Genomic DNA, 23,169 nt, shown 5'->3' on the forward strand with positions numbered 1-23,169 from the left:
TTATAAGAAGTATTTTATATTAAGTTTATAAGAAGAGATCAACCAAATAAGTTTATATTGAAAAACAACTATTGTTATTAATTATTGTTGCTTACATTAAATTACTTTCGTTAAATATTTAATATAAATATATATTAATATTATAATATATTAATATACATTAATAATGATAAAAAGTATAACATTTGTTGTTATTAAATGATAGAATTCACCAAAAGTATATAAATATGCAATAAATAAAATAATTTTGTGATAAAAATGATAAATGAGGTTTATCTATTGTCAATACATTGGTCATTCTCATTTACACCTGAAAAAATAGCCAAAAAACACAATTTTTGTAACTGGGCGGGGATACCCGACACATTTTGAAAGGAACTGAAAAATATGTTTTTTTAAATTTCTATTTTTTTAAGTTTAACTATTCTTTTTTTGGTTTATTCTTTTTACATTATTTAATTAGATGATAAAACAATAGAAACATACAAAAATGTTGATTATTACTCAGTATTATACAGAAATATAAGCAATACTCCTTAAGTGAGCGGGGCTACCCGACTCTCCCCTACCTATTACCAAAATTAATTAAATAGAATTCTCGAATATAACTAACAAGGACGCGAATATTTTTATAAGCTTTTTTTGGCAAACGAAGTATTATAGGTACATATTTCGAAGGCCGTAAAAAATCGTCAAACTTTTATTCCAGATATGCTTGATTAAATTTGGTATTAAATACTACTGGTATTGCCGTTATGAGTGCTGTGGCAATGAGAACATTTTTTAATCAATGTAGGTGCCTAATATAGACACTATAGTAATAGGTTTCTTAAGTTCCCTAATATCACCATGATACACATTCCTAACACAGATGCTTTATTATTTGTTACATATTGCAATGCAGGTTCACAAAATTCAAATTACAATAACATGAGTTGGAAGTTCAGTTCAAAAAAATTGGATATAGTATCAATTAAATTGTGATAACCAGAACTTACCAAAACTTTTTCTTGCCTTATTACATAACTTCAATTTTATTTTATTAGTTCTTACTGAGTTTCCATTACTTAAATTATAGAGGCAAGTTTTAAAGCGTAAATATACATTTGAAAAACATGTGGCTTCATATACCTTTTTAAAATACAAATTCGGTGACCACTCGCCACGAAATTATTAACGTTGATTTTATTTATTTATTTTTATTTTTTATTTTATAACCGCCGTTGAACAGTTATTTCAGAATTTTCCGCTTACGGCTACCAATACTCCACTTTACTAAGCCTTCTAATTTTGAACCCAATCCAGAGGATAAATGGAGGTCTTTTTAATGGAACTAAACCGCATTTGCGCTACATGGAGAGGAAAATCACTAGAGCTTCCTACGGTTAGCCTGACGGGAAGAGGACTCTAACTCATGATCCGTCTACCACTGAGGATATTTTACGTCAGCACTGAGGTCGGTGCTAGCCGGATGGCAATTCGAATCAGTCAGCCATTGCCGAGATTCGAACCCGGTTCACCTCATTGGGAGGTGAGTGCTCTATCCCATGAGCCACCATGGTTGATTTCAATTCTGATCTCCTAGTATAGAAAACCAACCATAATTAATTCATCTAAAATTCAATAACTTATAACGAAGTTTTTATTAATTATTCATTACTCATATTATAAAATTGTTATACAAATCCTACAGAAAACTCTTTCTATTGAATGTACTGCGTGAAATAGTAGTCAGAGTATTAAAATAGACAGATAAGTCCGCCGTGTCTTCGAACATATTTATGCTCTTGGCCAGTAAAGAATATTGGAATGTATATTAGGTATTGATTGGCTAGGAAATGTGAATTTGTGTATGGTAAGTAATTATGTACAAAATTTCTGCTTTTTTTTTACAGATTTTACACGTGTGACAATTTTTTTAGTTTTTTATGTTTTATTTGTGCTGAAATTGAGGTAGTATTAAAAGTAGGTTTCTGGAAGTTTCCTCAGACTCCGTTCTCAAGAAGACTTATGAAATCCTCAAGTGAATATTTTGGATTCAAGTTGAAATCTAATTCTTCCATGAAAAGTTCGGCTTTTTTCGGAAAATGCTTGCACACCGTATAATATTGCATTTTGTTGAGTTTCAAGGCTTGCAACATTAATTCTTTAGCAGTCTCTCCACAGTCTTCTGATATTACATCAGCTAGGCATTTCATGTACTCGAGATCATAGCTGAAAAAAAGGGTTGAAATTAATGGTGATTTATTTGCTGAAACAGGGTGTATGACTACCCTTAATATGGCTTTACTAAATTCATGTCAATAATAAAGTGAAAAACATATTTCTTGTCTTTACTTTAATATTAATTTGCGAAGCTCAAAAGTGTGTTTCAAACTGCTTTTGATGCAGATTAGAGAGTTACTGCAATCAATATTTTTACAACCGCTTACATTTGGAATGATAAAAGGAAGAATTATTAAATATTTTCCATTAAAGGAAACGAAGGAAATAAAATTAAAAATTTAAAAAATTAGTTTAATTTTTAAAAATTTAGTTTTTTTACAGTTGGTTAGGATCAAAAATATTTGCATTATTGCAAATTGAAAGTTGAAAGTTTGAGTTTGAAGTTGAAAGTTTTAGGGAAGTTGTGAATAATTTTTTGAATAATTTAAGTAATAATGATTTTCCTTTTAATTTTTGTAAAGTTAATTTTTTAATTGAGAAAATGATTGAAGTATTCTAGGTTTTTATATATATTTTTTCTTTCAACAGGGTGCAATTCAAGTCTTAACTGAGCAGCCCCAGTTAAGCATTCTATTAATTTGTTACGTATTTCTTTCTCTTGACTTCTTTTATTTTATTTTCTATCTGCGCATTGTAATAGAGGGCGTTTGTTCTCTAGTTTTTAGTGTTTCCTTTTCATTCGGCTTGTTTGTGAAATCGATGTTTGACCTGGTTAAGTGAGTTTTTATTTTCTGATGATTTTGTTTGAGTTTCTTTTCTAAATTGGTTATGCGTATTTCCTACTATTTGTTTTTTCCTGGACTTCTATACAAAATCATCGGGGTACTGAGGGAGTTAATTTAGGCATTTGCTTCTCCCTCAATTAGAAGTGGTTTTGTTTCATAGCTACCGGGGCCGGTACCCCCTGAAGACGTCGGCTTCGGTGGTCATATTTTTATTTTTATTTCCTTCGTTTCCTTTATTGCTACTTTTTTTGAAATTTCTGCTGCTTTTACCGCGTTTATTTCAAAGAAGTTTTATCTATTTAGAATTTAAAAAAATTGTTTTCTTTTAGTACAGTAAATATTTTCATCTAATTTTCAAATTTGTACAAAAAGAAGATTCGTGATCCCCAAAATATTTTGCCAACAGTCGAAAGCTTCGTCTTAAGAAAACTTGATAAGTATCGTTTTGAAGAAAAGCATTTAAACTTCAATATGGAAGAAAACCTAGGACAAATCTGATAAATGAAATCGGTTTGAAAGTGAAAATATACAAAAAAAGTAATAAAAAATAGGTTTGATAGTTTTATTAGAAACTAAAGATTCTTGAATCGTGGTCTAAAATTACCCTTCTTAATTTCAAGATCATGGCAAGAACATTTCAGACAGATACATTTATTAGATGTTGTTGTCGTCAGCCATTAAGGCAGAGGGGTGTGATTGTTCTAGTTTTCCAGTTATATTGATCGTTATATTACTAGTTATATTATCGGACAAGAATTCAACTTCTGCCACACAGATACGTCACAACCGTTCAAAGGGCGGACCCATTCAAACATCCATTCATTCGTCCACACATCGTAGTTTTGACCTGAACCAAAGAACAATCAATCTCCAATTCAGTACCGCCAGAGGAATTGATTTGTTATAGAGACATGGAGGACTTTGTGACCCTACAGATTTGGCGCGCCAGTCATCATTTATTACACGAGGGGTCTTTTGCCGGCTCGATTCGAAATTCTGCTTCCAACCCGGTAATCCCGGCCTACATTTATTAGATAAATTTATTTTTCCGAATTAAAACTTTATAAAGAAACTAGCAATTACGTTTAATTATAAATATATCATATTAAAATTTTGCATGCTTACAAGCAGAATTCTATTCCATAATCTTCCGGATATGGTCGACTGTATACCTGTACATACTTTTCTCTGTCTTTAAAAATAATTTCATCATCTCGGCATTTATCAATCCGATTCTCTGTCTCCCTTCCATAAAATTGATAAAATTCATTGAAACATTTCATTCTATCTGCCAATGCTGCAATATTAATTGTTTACTTAAGTTATTAAACGCGCAAACAATTTTCCTTATAAAAATTATATTTTCGATATTTATGAAAATAAAAAATTGATTTAAGTTTTGTCATTGCATGATACTTGAGCCACAGCAAAATATATGAGGATGTTCTATTTTAATGTAAATTGCCGTATTTTTATTCAAAGCGAGGAAAAATGGCAACACTTTCCGTTTTAGTGATCTGATGTGGAATTATTACGCTAAACTACTGGTTTTAGATGAGGTTTTCTTGTTTACTATTATTTTTGATTGCATTTATTAAATTATCTTTAATAATTCTCTTTAATTTAAGTTTTTTTCATTTTTCATACTTGGATAGTTTTCTTTGAGGATGTCATGTGTTAGTGAAGACTGTTAGTCTCGTTTTCTCAAAGTACCTTTAGTAAATTACGATTTGATTTAAATGTTTTTCATTTCGCTCCGTAATTCGTGTGCTAAAATTTATTTCTATGTTAAATGAAATTCACGTTTATATGATTGATGTGCACCTTTAATATTCTTAATAAAATAAAAAAAGAATAAATAGAACATGCGTTATTCCATATAATTATCAGATAATCAAATATCAAATAACTTGCTTTTTAATGAATTATGGTTTTTCTTTTCTTTCTTTATCAGTTTAGAAGGCCTCATTTAGTATAATTAAATAAAAAGGATTAAATAATATCATTTCAATGAAACTATTTTTGAATAATACAAAAAAAACTAGGAAAATTTAAGTTCATTAGAAAGCTTAATGTTTTTACACAATTGCGTAGAGTTTTCAAAATATTTTAATTGGCGTATCTGAATCTCAATTCACTATTTTTTATGGAAATCAAGCAAATAAAAAACTCAACTTTAAAATTGCAAATAGTACTGCAAGAATTGATAGAAAATAAGTAGATAAGTAAAAAAAATTATCTCACTAAATCAACCATAAGTATTATTCTTTCATGACATAAGCTTATAACTTAAAGCAGATACGAAGTTATGGTGCTGCTATATTACGTCTAATTATAAAATCTTCACTCAACAACAAGATCACAGTTCCTTTTTTGTGTTTTTTATCCTTTAAAGGTCATTGTAGGAATCGGTCAGAAAGACATAGACAACGCTTTTTTTAAAACTCTTTTCCCCTTTGTATGTTAAGTTTCTCAAACAACATTTTATTGATGATGAAGTGCAATATTTTTAGATTCAATCTAGATATAAAAGTTAGTTTTTGAAAGCTTAATTCAAACCTCTTTGAGCTGTAGCAAGCATAGTTAAATTTGACATTGTTTCAAATTTCCATGGTACATTTGCTAATAATTTATTCGCCTTGTCAGGATTTGATGATAAAGGTTACTGCTTCATTAAAATAAACCCTACAATGTTATCTGTGTTACTTTTCAGTGTCACAAAGTGAAAATAAAAAATACGCGTCGCCTATCTCTATGCCTTGAATTACTAAAGCATGAAAGTGAAGAAAAAAAAACATTTAACTCAACTAAATAAACTGAAAATGAATAAAAAGCAAATGAAAAACAAATGGAAAAGAATGCAATAGTTAAAATTCTTACCCTGGAACAAAACAGAATTTTCGTTGCAAAATGTATTCAGAGTTTCAAGGTCTTCAGGGAGTGACATTCCCCCAATTTTCTCATTACATTTTTTTTCGTAATCAATTGAACACTCTCTGTACTTTATATGTTCCCTGAAATTTTAGAATAATAATATTATGTTTGTTCTACTTTATCAACATACTACTCAATGTAGCACACGTGGTATATGCAGAAACTTTTGCTAATTATATAACATTTGAAGCATTTTTAAATTACCAGAAATAATAAAAAGGACAAGTATTTTAAATAATAGCTGAAATGTTTCAAATTAATTAATCTAGATTATTAAAAACTTAAAACTAATGCAATTCAACAAAAATAATTTAAAATGACTCATATAAAAATGGCAAAACAAATTCAGAAAGTCTGCAACTATTAATTAATGATGGAAGAAACGTAGCAAATTAATTGAACTTAAAAATGTTTACAATGTTACGAAATTAGTTCAGAATGTCACAAAAAAGTTTAAAAGCAATTTAATAAGTCCTCTCGATAAATGAATTGAAAAAACGCTCAAAAATATCTAACATTTAAACTATTTTAATTGTTGCAATTCAGAATGTCCAATAAAATGAGTATGGCAGCGTTTCAGAATATGATGTTGCAACTTTTTTCAAACGACGGATCTTAAATTAGAGATGAATAAAAAAAAGACTCTATAAAATTAACATTTAGAGAAATATGGAGTTTAACATTTAAAACATCAAAACCTGTTTTTTTTTGTGATTACTAGACTTAGACTTAAATTTCCAAAAATCTCCTTACAACATCTTTTTGTTTTTTCTAGCAATCAAATAATGTTTCACGTTTTAATTTAGCCCAACTTATAAGGATTCATTCGATTTTAATAGTCTTCACTTAGAGGAAATATAGTTTATTCGTGAGGAATCAAAAATCGAAATGGATCAACATCTAAAAGAAAATATTTTGCATCTATTATAATTTACTTTTAGAATAGTTAAATAAAATATTACTAGTTAGTAAATGATTCAATTTTCTTACTTGCATTTTGCACTCAAATTAGCAGAATTTTCTAGAACATCATGGAAGAAATCACCAGGATCTTGACATAAAGCTCTATAGTTACTTAAGCACATAGCTTTGTTTATTCCATAACTATCTGAGACATCTAAATATATATATATATATATATATATATATATTGGACATTAAGAAAATTACAATGCCCATCCATAAAAAATGTAATTTTCTTAAAAATAGTAAGTGCATTTAAAACTATATCTTTTAGCCAGCTGCAAATTAAATATATACAATCTAGATAAAGGTAAAAACAGTTGAAATTTTACAAGAAAGGTTCACGATGCTAAATCTTTGCACCACAGCCAGCTGTTAGCCTTGGCCGTCTGAGCAGTTTATTCCATACCAATGCATAACATGCGCTAATTTACTGCACTAATTTACTCCTATACAACTTATCCACTTCTATGTTATGTTTTCTAAATTTGTTGCACTAAATCAAACTAATTCTACGCTTTAATATACTAGTAAAATAAAGTATTTCCAATATCATACTTTCGAATTTCTCCNTTTTGAATTATTCTCAAGAATAGCTTATCATTATATTGCCCCAAGTTCTTCATTTCAGAAACATTCTCTTAAATAGAAAATTTGCAATTGAAACAAAACAAAGTAGATGATATTTATATATATATATATATATATATATATATATATGAAGAGAGAGATTAATGAAAACCGCATCAAATTTTTGTGTAATGTGAAAAAATAAATGAATAAAACGCCCAGTATAACATATCATGATAAAATTAAGAAATTCCTGCTTACTTTTCACTTTAATTTGATTCTTCAAGGAAGCTATTGTAGCCTAACCTAAGTTGTAACATAGGACCTAAAACAGTGTTTTAATTGAAGCAGAATATGATTGAAAATAATATAATTTTTTATATAATTGAACGACTTAGGGTAATGTATTGATAGGGTAATGGATCGACTTAGGGTAATGTGGATAAAATATGCGAATTTTATGGAAAGCATTGCTCTTTACATGTAGGCAAGATATCTCTGCATATTGCAGCTGGCGAAAATTTTGGACGTACGTATCAGGAGAGACTGCTATATACACTGCTATAACTTTGCTATCAGTACGTTCATACGTATCAGGGAAAACTGCGTTATACAATGTTATGCATGCACAAATTAATATATCAGCCTGGTTGATTGGCGAAAATATTATATTTCGATTATTACTCACCAAATTTGTTGTAACTTCATATCTTAAATTTTAAGTGTTATTTAAAACAAATTATAACTAAGCAAAACTATTTGACTACACTAATATACCTTAATAGAATCATATCGAAAATACGATCATGCGAGATGTTTCCTATTATTTATTATATATTTTGAGTATATATTCTGGTTCTATGACTTCTTAGTTTTTGCAGCTTGGTCCTTCTTAAGAAAAAACAAAAAAGAAAAATAGCGAAAACAAAACAAAACAAAAAACTATAAAAAGGGGGGACGTTAAAGAAGTAAAAATGTTTGTACTCACTTTCAAAGAGAGCAACAAATTCTTCCTTTGACGTTTCTGGCTCAAATGTAAATTCTAAATTTTCCATTTTCTCCATAGCCTCTTCTGTTTGATTCAAACAAAATGTTTTCCAGAATCCCACCCCATTGATGAAATGCAGTGCCATTTCCGTAGCCATTTTTCCACACATTCTCGATATTTTATCAATTACGCAAATTGTATTTGTAATGTCATAGCTAAAATGCATTAAAAAGTAAAATATTATGTAAATTATCGCTTGGCTAATAAGAAAGTTTTTAATCCTTTAATGAAAAAAATAAAGAAAGAAATGGTTTCTTTACAAAATTAACACTTACAAAAATGTCCCTTCCTGTTTTTATTTTGTTTTCTTTGAAGTAACTAAAAATTTCAGCTTTAAAATATTGTTTATTCACTTGAAATCTATGTCAAATGCTAATTCACTTGAAGTTTGTTAACGTTTAAGCGTGTAGTTACAATAAAATAACTCAATCTGCTCACACTATTGAAACATGTTTTAAAATAACAATTTTAAGGTATAAATTAAATAGACTGTTAAAATGCAATCTTCAATCTAACATAAGTTTTTTAAAGTCATAAATTGTCTAATAAATTCAAACCAATCGTATTCCAAGCGAGTTATATTTTATTTTGTAACAGTCGTTGTGAACAGCAGATCCAATTTTTTGGGTTTACGACTACTACAGTTCAACTCCGTAACTTCGTAATTTTGAATTCAATCCGGAAGACAAGAATACTCCTGAATCAAGTATTTGGAGAAATTTGAATTTGTGGAGGACTTTTTGATGAACTAACCCGAATTTGCGTTACATGGAGAGGAAAGCCACGAAAATTTTCCATGGTTCACCTGACGGCAAGGGGACCCATGATCCGTCCACCACTGAGAATATTTTGCTTCAGGATCAGTGCTAATCGGCTGCGGAATCTGTATTTACCAGCCATCGTTGGGATTCGAACCCGGTTCACCTCAATGGACGGCGAACCTCTACAACCATTGCTGCTAGTAAGTTATAACAACACGCTTAAATAACACTGTGCGACAAATTTTAATATATTTTTTCTGTCCCTTGTATGGAATTTACGCGATACAATTGTCATGCCGAAATATGCATAGCATATTTCCTAACATTCAAAAACTAAATTATTGTTTTATAAAATCCTTTTCTCGATGAATAAAAATCCTTAATATAATTGGTAATCTTTTAATGCCACAACCTTGAATTGAGAGCAGAATAAAATTTTATTTTTAGAGATTATCATTACATCTGCCTAAAACCTTAGCATAGAAAGTTAAAACCGTTATATGGTTGCTAATATTTTTAAAATCATTAAAATTCGCTGTTATTTCTCACACTTCCTTTTCCGCCAGCGCGTTTGAACACGTAAGGCTAAAAAAAAAGGCTTGGCAGTGAATAAAATCAATTAATCGTAAATACAAGGATTCCTTAACTTTTCTTTGCGAAAACTATTCCAAAGTATGCACGGCACTCGTATTTTTTGATTTCTTGGTAGACCGAGGTGTCCTGCGGGGCTTAACCTTGAAGCGACACCCTCCGAGCCATTTTTCTAAGTTTATTTATTTGATAATGTATATTTATATTAAGAATGAATATTAATCTTTACTTAAGAGCTCTACAGATTTCAAAATTAAAGTATTTTTATTATTTATATTTGATATGATGATCAATGATGAGTATATGATGATCAATCTGTATGACTCTGAAATAAAATAATGAACAAATTGAAAATACGTCAATCAACATCCTCTACAACTAAAGGGAACTGCATGCAACTTCTTCAATAAACAGTAATTCCAACTAATAGTATTCCCAATGTTTCCATGACAACTATATGAAAAAAGTGCTTGATTCATTTGTCAAAAACAAAATGGTATATCAGGTACCGCTTTAACAGAAAAAAGGCGCCTATTTTTTGAATGAATTTTCAGATATTTTGCTTAATAATACATCCAGAATCTCTAAATTTCGGAAAAATAAGTAAAGTTTTCATCGTGAAAATGTTAACACTGTTACTAACATGTCATCAAAATGGTCACCAAGTTAATGAAGGCACCAATGTCAATGAAAATATATTTTCAGTGAAAAATGTACCAGAATCACATATTTTCAACTGAAGGACATTTTTCATCTTATACTATGATAATTTAAGCTGTTAGTCAAATAGCGTGCTAAAACACGTGGTAATGAACAATGGAGAGCAGAAAGTTATGATGTCATCGAGTGAAATGAAGTATCCTGACATGACATATCTCCATGAAGACTTTACAAGTCTTCATGGAGAAATACTAAGCCATGCTGACTCAGCATCGATCAAAAATTTCGAAAGTATAAAAAAAAATTTAAGTATATTAGTGAAACTATTAAACAATAAAGATAGTTATATCATTGAATTTCATATGCATATGTAATTTAATATACTTAATACGCTTACAGAATTACTTAATGTACTATATCTATGTTTTATTAAAATTTTTAATTTACATACGAAGAATTTAGATATAATGAACTTTGTTCGAGTTGTGAAACTTTCAATGAGCGTAATTTGGTACAAAGTAATACTTTTTGCTTCTAAAACTGATAAATTCTTTATTCAATTCCATTCCTTACTTTAAATATTTTTTGATAAAGCTTCTAATTTGTTCAAAATATTTTTTAAAAAAATTGCGGTTTTCAGTATTCTTCCCTCCTCCTTCAAAAATAATTAAACCTTATTGTTAAATTTGAAATATAATTTCAAGAAGAATACAATAATAATATCCACAATATTTGGAGCAATAAATTTCGATTGGAAATTATGTGTTCTACATGCTTGTGTTTATTTCATTTAACTCAATTATATATTGGCTGTTTGTGTCAGGTTTAAACTTAAAACTCTATTCTTAGCATAATAAATATCTGCAATATCCATTTCCTTAATTTGCTGTGAATTCAGAAACAAAATGTTTATTTTTGTCAGGAAATTGGTTCAATTGAATCTTTCCCAAGGTAGAAAATTGCCTTATTGCTTGGGAGGTTTAGCAAATTTTACTTTGAATGGAGGAGGATTTAAATTCTTTTGAGTCAGAAAATATACCTTTCGAAGGTAAACAATTAAATGATGCCTTTAGATTTTACATTTGACTTTAATTGTTTAAGCTAAAAATGCACCATTGAAATGCATCCTAACTCCCAACGCTCTTCAGTAAACAATAACTAGTAACAGAAATATAATTATAAGGTTAATTAATTCAATTGAAGAGGGTTTGGCAAATAAACGATAAAAATTTAAAAAAAAACATTTTCATATTGCTCAGAAAAGCGTTTTTAAATAAAGAAGCATCAGTTTTATATATTGGCAATAAAACATGTTTTGTACTAGTTGTAATTTCCAAACAACGTGAAATAACTATCTGGGTACAATGCTGAGGAACAGTCATTATATTGTCCCAAGTTCTCCGATAATATCCTTAGATACTTACTAGCATTGCCATTCATTGGGTTGATCGGAATAGAAGAGATGAAACTTGTTCACTTTATCTGCTGAGCATTTCTCCAAGATTTCTCGAGTACCAAGAAAATTGTCGTAGCAGCTGCCATATTTAATAACTCCTAAAAAAGATAGAAAGAAAGATTTACTGCAGTAATAAAAAAAAACTTTGAAACACAGGGTATTTTAAAGCTAATGAAAAAAATTCCCACAACAACCCATTGTGAACATTGAGGTCATGACTCCACGATTTTGCAATAGTGACTATCAGGTCTGAAATAGCTTCTAATGCCACATTTAAGACAAACAAATACTGATCAATCTGAAGGTAGGGAACGGACACCAGTCCAACACTATGACAACTCATTGCCTTTAGCTATACTGAAACTCTTACGCGGTGAGACATATAATCTAAGTCCATCACAGAGAAAAAAAATATTATTTCTTTTCTGTTAATTTTTGTTTTGTTTCTTTAGCTTTTTTTTCTGCGGGGGGTTTCTGATTTTAGGTTTTTTTTAATTATCAGGAACTAGGGTTAAAAACAGACATTTACTTTTTTGAAAATTCATTTTTGACAACGAAAACTTTTTTACCTTGTTAAAATATCATGTTAGTAGAATAAATAAATTTTTCCACACATAAAAAGCATGTTTTTCAACTTCTGATATTTTTTTTTCGATACTTCGTTTGACTCAAAATATTTGGTCACTTTTGACAGTAATAAAATTGCGTTTTTAAAGACAATAAAAAAAAACTTTACAGCGCATATTTATAAGCAGAAAATATTGAAAATAATGAAAATTTAAAAATATATTTCCATGCGTTTGACTCGAGTATTTCAATTGTGACGGTGAATCTTATATGTATTTAGAAACAGAGAGGTATAGAGTTTTTACAAAAATATTTGTTGTATTATTCTTTTACAAAAATATTTGATTTTGAAGGTAATAGAAAGTAATAGCTTTAAAAGTTAATCTAGGAGGGAGGAAGAAATACACATTTTTTTCAATAATGCAAAATTGCAACCCTTCCTTGCAAAAAAATGAAGAAAACTTTAATATTTTCGTAAACAAAAATGCTTTTCTCATGTTCGTTGATCGATTGATTCAATTCCTAACTTTTTGAAAGGCGAATTCCAGATTGAAAAATTTTTAAAAAAAACTTGTAATCAGAATTCAATCCAATGTTATCCAATATACATGGTAAATTTTGATTCTCGTTCAGCAGTTTAAATGGAAAACTTGATTTCAGAAAAATATTCTTAAGGGACTAAAGAGATTGGAGCCTATTTTTGTTTATGCTATAAATTAAAGAAATGGAATTAATTTTTAAATATATACAACTAAAGTAACATTACTTGGGAGTTTAACTTATAATACATGATAACTAAATTTTCAATTTCTTGCACGGTTTATTAAAATGTATATAGTATTTTATCCATTTTCTGTAAAAAAAAAATGATTTCCAATCCAAATTGTTTCTAAAGTTGAAACTTTAGAATTTAAAGTAAAAATTCATTCATTCATTCATTCATACATTCATACTACATACATACATTCATTCATACATACATTCATACATACATACATTCATTCATTCATACATACATACATTCATACATGCATTCATACATACATACATTCATACACACATACATTCATACACTCATACATACATACATACATACATACATGCACACACGCACGCACACACACATACATACATACATACCACTGTGTGAAACTTTCATTCAAGATAGTCAAGTCACGTATTTGTATTAAAGTGAGTCTCACTATTTTAAAGCCAACGCGATTTTGTTCTATACTTGGGATTTTTTGTGACATTGGTAAGATAAATTTATGCCGATGATACTAAAAAGTCATTTATGTACTTATTGAAATATAGTTTTTTGAAATTTATATTTTTAAAAAGAAAAATCACCTTTGAACCAGGCAGAATCTTTCGAGCAAAATGTATTGCTCGTTTTTAGTAAGGAATGGGCGAATTCCAAAGATTGTCCAGCAACTCGCAAAGACGATTCATCAGCCTTAGGACATACTTCTTTATAATTAATTACGCATTCAGCAAATGTTCTTAATTTTCTAAAATGAAAAGGCAAAGATTTATAATTTATTAATTATATCTAGTAAATTTTAAAGACGGTTCAGTAAGTGAAGTAGTGATCCGGATCACAAATGCTCTTTCAGTCTACTACCGGATCACTACAACTGGATCACTTCTGCTGGATCACTATTTATGGATTACTACTAAAGAATTACTTTTGATGGATTACTAGAAAAGAATCACCTCTGGCATGTACAGTAGTGGTCTGTTGGAAAACGAAAGAAAAACGCTGTCAAAACTTATGTCCTTGCTGTGTATACTTTTTTGACAGATTTCATTTTGTTAGCGAATGCATCAAATGAGTCCAAAAAACACTATACAGGTAAGTACAAAATTTTGATCAAATGGATCACTACTGATATATCACAACCAACGAATTACTATTAAGGAATCACCACTGCCTTGTGCAGTAGTGGTGTGTTAGAAAAAGAAAAAAGAAACGCAGTCAAAACTTACGTCCTTGATGTGTTTACTTTTTTGACACATTTCATTTTGCTAGCGAATGCATCAAATGAGTTCAAAAAACACTATACAGGTAAGTACAAAATTTTGATCAACTGGATCACTACTGACGAATTACTATTAAGGAATCACCACTGCCTTGTGCAGTAGTGGTGTGTTAGAAAAAGAAAAAAAAAAACGCAGTCAAAACTTACGTCCTTGATGTGTATACTTTTTAGACACATTTCATTTTGCTAGCGAATGCATCAAATGAGTCCAAAACACACTATACAGGTAAGTACAAAATTTTGATCAAATGGATCACTACTGATATATCACAACCAACGAATTACTATTAAGGAATCACCACTGCCTTGTGCAGTAGTGGTGTGTTAGAAAAAGAAGAAAAAAAACGCAGTCAAAACTTACGTCCTTGATGTGTATATTCTTTTTGACATATTTCATTTTGTTAGCGAATGTATCAAATGAGCCCAAAAAAACTATAAAGGTAAATAGAAAGATTTGCTCAACTTAATATGAGTGAAAATAAAAAAAACTTACATTCTTCGAAATACAAGAAAATTTGTAATCATTAGTATGTATTTATGAAATCCTTGTCGAAAATGAAATAAACGATTACACAAATTAATCATCATGAATCAATGTTAAAACTAAGAACATTTTAAAATATCTAGCGAATTTTAAACTAGAAGTGCGTGATAAAAAAATTTAAAACCTGTTTATTAGATGAAAAAAATAGAGGCTGTCAAAGGCGACTATTAGAAAAACACCTTTTATTTAGGTCTTAAATCTCGAATGCCCCAAAAGTTATTCGTCATATACTGATATTAATTTCCTTATTTTCTTGTTAAATTATGAGCTTGGAGCCTCTGAATCGCTTACTTGTTTGAGATTTTAAAGATATATATATTTACAGCGGTTATTACTAACCCCTAATATAATTCAAAATTAAAGCAAATTAACTAAAATTGTTGATAAAAAAAGTATTTTGGATTTTTTTTATATCCCTTACAGGCAAAGTGATTCCATCTCGCTGTTATTTTTTGGAAATTTCAAATCTTGAATTGGATTTCCACAAACATCGACCACGTTTTCCGCACAAGTATCTTCTCCTTTACCCAGGCAAACTAAAAGAAAGTTCAAAGAAAAAATAAATAACCCAAAAGAGTAGAAATTAGAACGAAGAAAAATAAGTTTGTTTGAAATGAATTTCACTTTTTAGAATACAGCTCAAGAAAAGTAAAAGTAGCGTCGAAAAATGGATATGCTTATACAAAAAAAGTACGATTTTATTTTTGATTTCCTTATTTAAACTATCGACTACACTAATTGAATAGCTTATTTGAGATCCCTCCTATAAACCGTTAAAATTGATTATATTGAATAGATTAACCCTTTACTTACGTCTGGTACAATAAGTGAACCAGATTGGCTTCATCATGCTGAACGCCGTAAGCAAAGGGTTAAAAATTAATCAGGGGGAACCGTACTATACATTTAAAATGTACATCTAAAATATACATCTAAACCTAATATCTACCAGGATTTAAGTTATAGTACAATTGGCGAAAGTTTCACTTATTTCGAAGTTCAGTTTTCTACGAACTGCAAATATTTGTGGAACCTGGTAAGTTTATTTCTATAAATACTGAATTTACTTGATTAAAGCGTATTTGTAAATTTTTTATTAGATAATCATGTCGATTTTTGTCATTTTAAAACATTAATTTTCTAAAAATGATTGAAAGATTTGTAGAAAAACAATTCAAGCATATTTATGAAATATATTAATTTTACGAAAATGAATTAAATACGTGACTGCCAAAATATTTAATGAAATAATCACGACGATTTTTTTTCTTTTAAAGTATTAAACTTCTCTAAAAAAGAGTGTCAAATATTTTTAGGGGAACAACACATGCTTAGTCATGAAATAAATCTTTTACTCGCTAACATTCAGCAAAAAAGATATTTTAAAAGAATGGCTAATATAATATTTTAATCATATGATCAAGAATATTTATTTCATTTTGTACCCTTAAGTTTCTAAGGAAAGGGTGTCAAATATCTTTAGAAGAACATTTAAACATGTAATAAAATATGCTTTTGTTTATTCATACAATAAAATATACTTTTACTTATTCATGTAAGAAAATATACTTCTACTTATTCATGTAATGAAATATTCTTTCACTTATTAATGTACTGAAATATACTTTTAATTATTCATCTTATAAAATATACTTTTACTTATTGATGTAATAAAATACACTTTTACTTATTCATGTAATAAAATATATATTACTCACTAATGATTAGCAATAGAATAAGACTTTGAGTCCACATATTTACAATAAGAGAAAAATATATCTTTTGCAACTATCATACTTTTAGGTGAACTGGTGTTGTGAGCGACGAGTTATTTGACAAGATAGTGGAAATTGAGTTACTCAAGGTTATTAATGACACAATAGGCTAAGTGTAATTCAATCATTCACCAATAAAAATAATCAAACTTCGTTTTTTTTTCCTCTTTTCAAAATAAATTTGAAGATATTATTTTTATTTTCAATCATCGCGTCCATTTTTTTTATTTATCTAGCTTGTTTGTAATGTGCGGTGAATTATGTAACATTTATATCACGTAAAAGCTGAGTTCTGAGCATTACCAAAGCTGTGGCTGAGGCCATCCGCTTAAAATATGTTTTAATGGTTTTACCAAATAACGCTTTTTATCGCCAAATTTTGGCGACTTATTTAAAAAAAATAAATCATGTTGGAATTAGCATAAGACACATTAACTATCAATATTTAATAGCTTATACTTATCTCGATTCACAAAAGGCTTTACTTTTCATTAGTCTTTTAGATGAACGAAGAATAAATTTAGAAATAAAACATCTCTATCCGTAATTTAGAATAACTACCATCACTATCCGTAGCATAGCCATCCATAATAGAAAGAATAAAAATTTATCAATATGAAGCTAATAATTTTAAACCGCAAGAATAAAAGTTTTACTTAAGAACGTATACCGACAATCACTTACCGTACCAAAAACAATATTAATGAAAATCATTCCTTTACCGTCCGCAACGAGCCATTTGTGGAAGAAAAGAAAGTTTTAAAGGAAAATTTTTCAGTAAAATCAAATTGATGGTGAAATTTTCCGTAGTTTTTAAATTAGTAAACCATTTTATTGAATCTAGAATAAATTGAAAGATAGAAAATTGAAGAGGGCAAGTGAAAAAAGAAGATATTTTTTAAAAGGGTTACAACAAAAATATTCGTAATTAAGGCAAGCTAATAAGCGGGTCAAACTGGTTTTTATTTTCATTTTCACCAACGCGGAGTCTATAGAACTTTTTTTTTTAAATCTAAATCCATGTCATGAATTTATGATGTAAGCTTATGAAATTCATAATTAATATTATTCTTATGAATAGAATCTGCATAAATTTGTTGCCCCTTTTAAAAAAAAAAAGATTATGAGCATTATTGATCATTATATTATTGATCAGTAAAAATATAACTTTCGCTATTGTATTGCATCGTATCATCAAGCATTTATTGAAAAATATATTATGAAAACAAAGCATTAATAGAGCAAGGTATTATCGTTTATTTTCACTTTTTTTAATAAGGATGACACTTAATTATGAATAATCGACATAAATTAAAGTATCTCTCAAATTTACAACGTTAAGCAATTACGTCACGTTTAGGAATCAAACTTGTGAAATTAACTTTGCAAGTAAGCATTGTTGTTATTATCATTATTGTTTTCATCCAGAAAATAAATTTTAACGGCTAGAGTTTTCAGCATCATGATAAAGATCAAAATTTGAAAATTTTCAAATTTTGCCCTCATGCCAAATTTTATAGAAATGCCCTTATGCCAAATTTCCTACGCTGTATATTCGCAATTGGGTCTTTGCCCTTCAAGAAGAAGATCACACTACCCACACATGTGTCATGTGACTTTAGTGCCAGCTGATTGTTTATAAGCAAAATGACTGATTGAAGTTGAGCTAAGTATCTCCACATAAGTTAGAATGTTAATTAACGTGAAGTTGATTAAATACAGCTCCGTATCACGCATGGAATTCGTTGAAATGTAATTTTTTCTCGTCTACGTCTTTTATTTAACTTATATTTATTATTTGTTTATGCATTTTATTGTAGCCGTTCTATACTTTTGTTTTGCGTACGTGGCAACTTTGATACATAAATAGTTCGCATATGTTCAACCTGTCTTTGTGTGAAGTAAGAAATATATAATGAAAGAATTGAAATCCTCGTGAAAGAATATAAAATGCTTCATCTAAGAGAACTGATACTTTAAACGCTTGGCTTACTCGAAATAGAATGTAAAGAACAGTTACTAACGTAAACAAAAGCCACGTTTCAGCAACTAATCAAGATTAAGGTACCCACATTACGTCACTTGCAGGTATACCATTAAATGCACGTATTCCAATAAAAAGAGTAACCAGTTTATCTGTTTATATATTATCAGAAAAAATTCTGTGAGTTTTAATTTTAGTCTTTTTGCATCATTTGAGATATCGGTGTGGCAAATTTTATTAAATTAGAAATAAAAATTAAAAAGTTACACTAAGAAATTAAATGAAACTGAATGAAGGACAAGAAGGCAAACATTAGAATAATGAGAAAATAAATTATAATGACGCAATAAAACAGAAACTATTGCTTCAGTACATTAATTATTATTGTACAGTATTTAAAGTGCAGTTATAAGATTTTGAACAAAACAATATTTTTATTATTTTGAAGGGAATTTTCTCCATCTTAAACTACTTCAGATTCGTTATCAAGACGATTAGTTAAATCCTCAAGTGAACATTGTGGTTCCAAACTGAAATCTAATTCATTCATAAAAAACGCAGCTTCCTTTGGAAAATCTCTACACATGGTGTACTTCAATTTGTTGATTTTTAAGGCTTGCAACATTAATTCTTTTGCTGTCTCTCCGCAATCTTCTGATATTACATCAGTTAGGCACTTTACCAATAAGAGATGATAACTAAAAAATAAATAGACGTACAAAATAATGCTCTATTTTGAAACTAGCAATAGAATTTCATCATAAATAGATAAGTAAAATAAAGCACACATAATGACACATTAGCGGACATACTATGTAGTTGATAACATACATTTTAAAGTTCCGGTACTATAAACACGAACTTTTCTCAGTGTCGAACACAAAATGGCAAATATCTATTTCGTACAATAATAGAAGTTGACTCACCGCATAATAGACATTGATTCATAAGATAAAAGACATTGGCTTATTCTGTGATGCGACACAGAGGAAGGTTAACGAAACTGTAGTACGTCTGATTTTATGCGTCTGTTAGGGCTTTATCCGTATTAATTAGATATATCCATGTGTAGTAATATACTAATTCATTATACTCTAATCCAATCTCTATATACCCTAATTATCCTAATTTCATATGCAAAAATAAATGTTATGCCACAATATGCGAGTGTGACTATTCTGTATTTAATATACCAGAAGAAGTTGGTTTATTCTTTGTTCTGACTTGGAGAAGGATCCTGTTTATAGAAATGAAATTATAGTATTTCTGATTTTGTGCTCCGATTTGAGCTTTTTTTGTGTCACTTAGGTATATTCATGTGTTGCAATATCCTAATTCGTTGTATTCTAATTCAATACATACCCTAATTATCCTAATTTCATTTGCAAAAGTTAATCAGAATATGCGAGAATGACTGCTCTGTGCCTCGTATGATAATAGATTGTGGTTATTTTTCTTTCTAACTCTAAGGAAGGTTCTTGTTAATAGAAGCGAAATTATAGTATGCCTGCATTCGTGCCTCCATTTCAGGTTTATTAACGCAATTTAGACATATTTACTTGGTTCAGAAAGCTAATAAGAATTGCATTTGAAAAAATTTATGTTTCTCCAAAATAACTATTCTGTTTTGGTAATAATATACATGGGCTCATAAAACCATAGACATTGTCTCATTCTGTATTCCGATGATGAGGTAGAATCTTGCTAACGAAATAAAACTAAAGTATCTCTGTTTTATGTGCCACTATTTAAGCGTCCTTCTCGCGTAGCACGAATTATGCCCTAATTTCATTTTAACAAATTAAAGAAGCAGTGAATGATCATTCTGTATTATTTCATAAAATAATGAAAGTTATCTTATTATTTCACAGGTGTTGACTCAATCAATGTTCCAACTTTTAAAAAGGCTTTTGATTATAGAAACGAAGTTGGTCGAGATAGACTAGTTGGTAGGACGTTGGGCTTGTGCTCATGAGAATAGGAGTTTGAATCCTACCTTCCGAGTAAGCCCCGCGTATTAAATGGTGACTGGTGTAAGTTAAATCTGTTGGGGTCTCAAATCCTCTAAGTTCCCATACCAAATCAATACCACTGGGGGTACTGAAATGGAGATTGGTCGTTCTCTGGTTCAGGTCACTTTTACGATCTGTGGATGAATGAATGGAATATGATAAGAAAAGTAACACAAACTGTGAATTGTGTGGCTTAGGTCGTATTCTTTAACATAGATGGGCCCACTGAAAGAGCAAAAAATGCCCCCTCTGTCTTACACATTTCGATTGATTTCAAGCAGGCTTGCTGGTTGGAAAATAGCAAAAGTAACAACAACTACAACAGAGACAAAACTATAGTATGCCCGTTTTGTCCCATTAATTAGGCTTTATTCACGCTGATCAGCTTTTTTCACACGTTGCACAGAGTATACCTTAATTCCATTCTCCTAAATTAGTGCTAAACCAGAATGTCACAGAAAGAGGCAAAATGAGTATTCTGTGTTTGCTATAGCAATAGTCGTTGTCTCATTCTGAGTTCCTACACTGAGGAAAGATTATTATAATGTCAAAACCATAACATGCGTGTGTTTGTGCTATTATTGCTTTATCAACGTGATTTATTCGCGCGTAGTCCAAAGTATACTTTAATTTCAATAGCATAAAATTAATGTTATTACCTTGTTACATTATATTTTTTTAAAGATGAGTATATACTTACAAACAGGACCTAATATTATAATCTTCCGGATATCGCTGATGGTATTCCAGTTCATACTTCTCTGGGTGTTTATTTTTTATTTCATCAAAGCAATTATTAACTCTATTTCCAGCATCTTTTTCATAATTTTGATAACATTTATTGAAACATTTTCCCTTATCTGACAATGCTGCAACATTAAAATATCAAATTACAAAATTTGTTTTCAAACGCATGCAAAGCATTCATGAGGATAAATTATATTCTTTATATCCATGTAAATATAAAATAGTTTAATTTCCATCTATCGTGATAATTGAACTTATGACGCTCTACAAGTTTCAACAATAGGAAATTCTGGTACTTAATAATAATTATTCTTAAAGCCTGCTTTCTGTTTATTAAAATATATATTTTATATCTCTAGCAGGCGTTATATCTATATTTTCTTGCTTAATATGTTTACGAATATCTTTAATTAGATAATGCTTAAACTCATAATCCCACACAAGCTTTAAAATATGAGCAGAACAAGCCGTCACTGGAATTCGAACCTGGGTCACCTCACAGTAAGGCGTACGCTCAATCTCTTGAGTGAATTAAAAAAATAATGTTTATTTCTTTTTTGTTTACTTAAAAAGTTTTTTATAAATTTCAGGTCTCGTTACATTCCATTCTAGGTCTCATGAATCTAGTGAATTGAATTTATTGATTTAGATAATTTAAGCCTAGAATCTTTTGTAAGTTGGAATTTAATTTTAAAAAATTCATTCTAGAACTTTGGAGTCTTTTGAGAATTAGAATTTAATTAGATAATTTCAATCCCTTATTTTTTGGATCGATATTTCAAGAAAATATTTTATTTTTTATACGTATATTATGGGTTATAAGAACAAAAAAGAAGAGACCATTTTCCGAAGCCTAGTATATCATATAAAATTCTAAAATCAAAATGAAATTAGGACCGAGTATATTAAACATAGAAGTATAACTGAATGTAAAAATAATAGCTAATATTATGGGATCTAAGTGAAGAAATAAAAAAGATGATATATTTTCCGAAAACTAATATATTACATAAAATAAAGATGAAGTAAAAAGACAATATGTCTAACATCGTGATTGGAAGATAATGTTAATATTCTTACCACGGAACAAAACGGAATTTTTGTCACAAAATGTATTCAGAGTTTCTAAATCTTCATGGAGTGACATTCCCCATATTTTCTCACCGCAGTTTTCTTCGTAATCAATCAAACACTCTTTGTACTTTATATGAGCTCTGAAAATAGAAAGAATTTTATACTCTGTAACAGCATGTATCCTTTGTTCAGATGCTTGCGGAACCCCCAAATATTTATTTAGATTTCAAGCATTTTATTTACGAAATTGTCATAACTAATTTTATGGATTTCTTTCCGGATAATCTGTGGGTGGGTAATTAAGGTTGTTTATCGAAAACTCTATCGCCATTTGAAAAATCGATTTTTTTTTTATTTCGAATATATGCTATTTCCATAACTGATTAGAGTTAGTAATATTCATTCATTTATATTAAACTGCTGTTTGTAGAAAATGCAACACCATGAAGGAATCATCAGAATCAAATGAAATATTATTTTAATAATGGAT

The 23,169-nt window shown here is 29.3% G+C and overlaps 2 protein-coding genes across 2 annotated transcripts; both read right to left on the reverse strand.

The window, feature by feature from the left end:
* Nucleotides 1-855: 855 nt before the first annotated feature.
* Nucleotides 856-16,819, reverse strand: LOC122269120 (uncharacterized; the record flags this gene model as incomplete). Its single annotated transcript, XM_043040771.2, is given in 9 exon segments — nucleotides 856-2,214; nucleotides 4,077-4,248; nucleotides 5,832-5,965; nucleotides 6,876-7,002; nucleotides 8,407-8,621; nucleotides 11,903-12,032; nucleotides 13,852-14,012; nucleotides 15,509-15,623; nucleotides 16,806-16,819. Coding segments are annotated over 9 exon segments (1,297 nt in total), but the record flags the coding sequence as incomplete, so codon positions are not given.
* A 2,481-nt stretch (nucleotides 16,820-19,300) lies between these two features.
* On the reverse strand, nucleotides 19,301-22,933 carry LOC139426622 (uncharacterized). Its single transcript, XM_071186012.1, has 4 exons — nucleotides 22,923-22,933; nucleotides 22,686-22,819; nucleotides 21,559-21,727; nucleotides 19,301-19,544 (listed from the first exon to the last, which is right to left on the reverse strand). The coding sequence occupies exons 1-4, from the start codon at nucleotides 22,931-22,933 to the stop codon at nucleotides 19,310-19,312; spliced, it is 549 nt and encodes a 182-aa protein (XP_071042113.1). The 3' UTR covers nucleotides 19,301-19,309.
* Between the last annotated feature and the right edge of the window lie 236 nt (nucleotides 22,934-23,169).

This window comes from Parasteatoda tepidariorum, chromosome 1 (assembly GCF_043381705.1).
Source record: "Parasteatoda tepidariorum isolate YZ-2023 chromosome 1, CAS_Ptep_4.0, whole genome shotgun sequence".
Taxonomy (NCBI): domain Eukaryota; kingdom Metazoa; phylum Arthropoda; class Arachnida; order Araneae; family Theridiidae; genus Parasteatoda; species Parasteatoda tepidariorum.

What these genes read in the sequence shown, in the direction of transcription:
- LOC139426622 (XM_071186012.1), bottom strand. An exon ending in AAATTCCGTTTTGTTCCGTG is followed by an intron (nt 21,728 to 22,685) that starts GTAAGAATATTA and finishes TTAATGTTGCAG; the next exon opens with CATTGTCAGATAAGGGAAAA. An exon ending in TATAATATTAGGTCCTGTTT is followed by an intron (nt 19,545 to 21,558) that starts GTAAGTATATAC and finishes TTTATTTTTTAG; the next exon opens with TTATCATCTCTTATTGGTAA.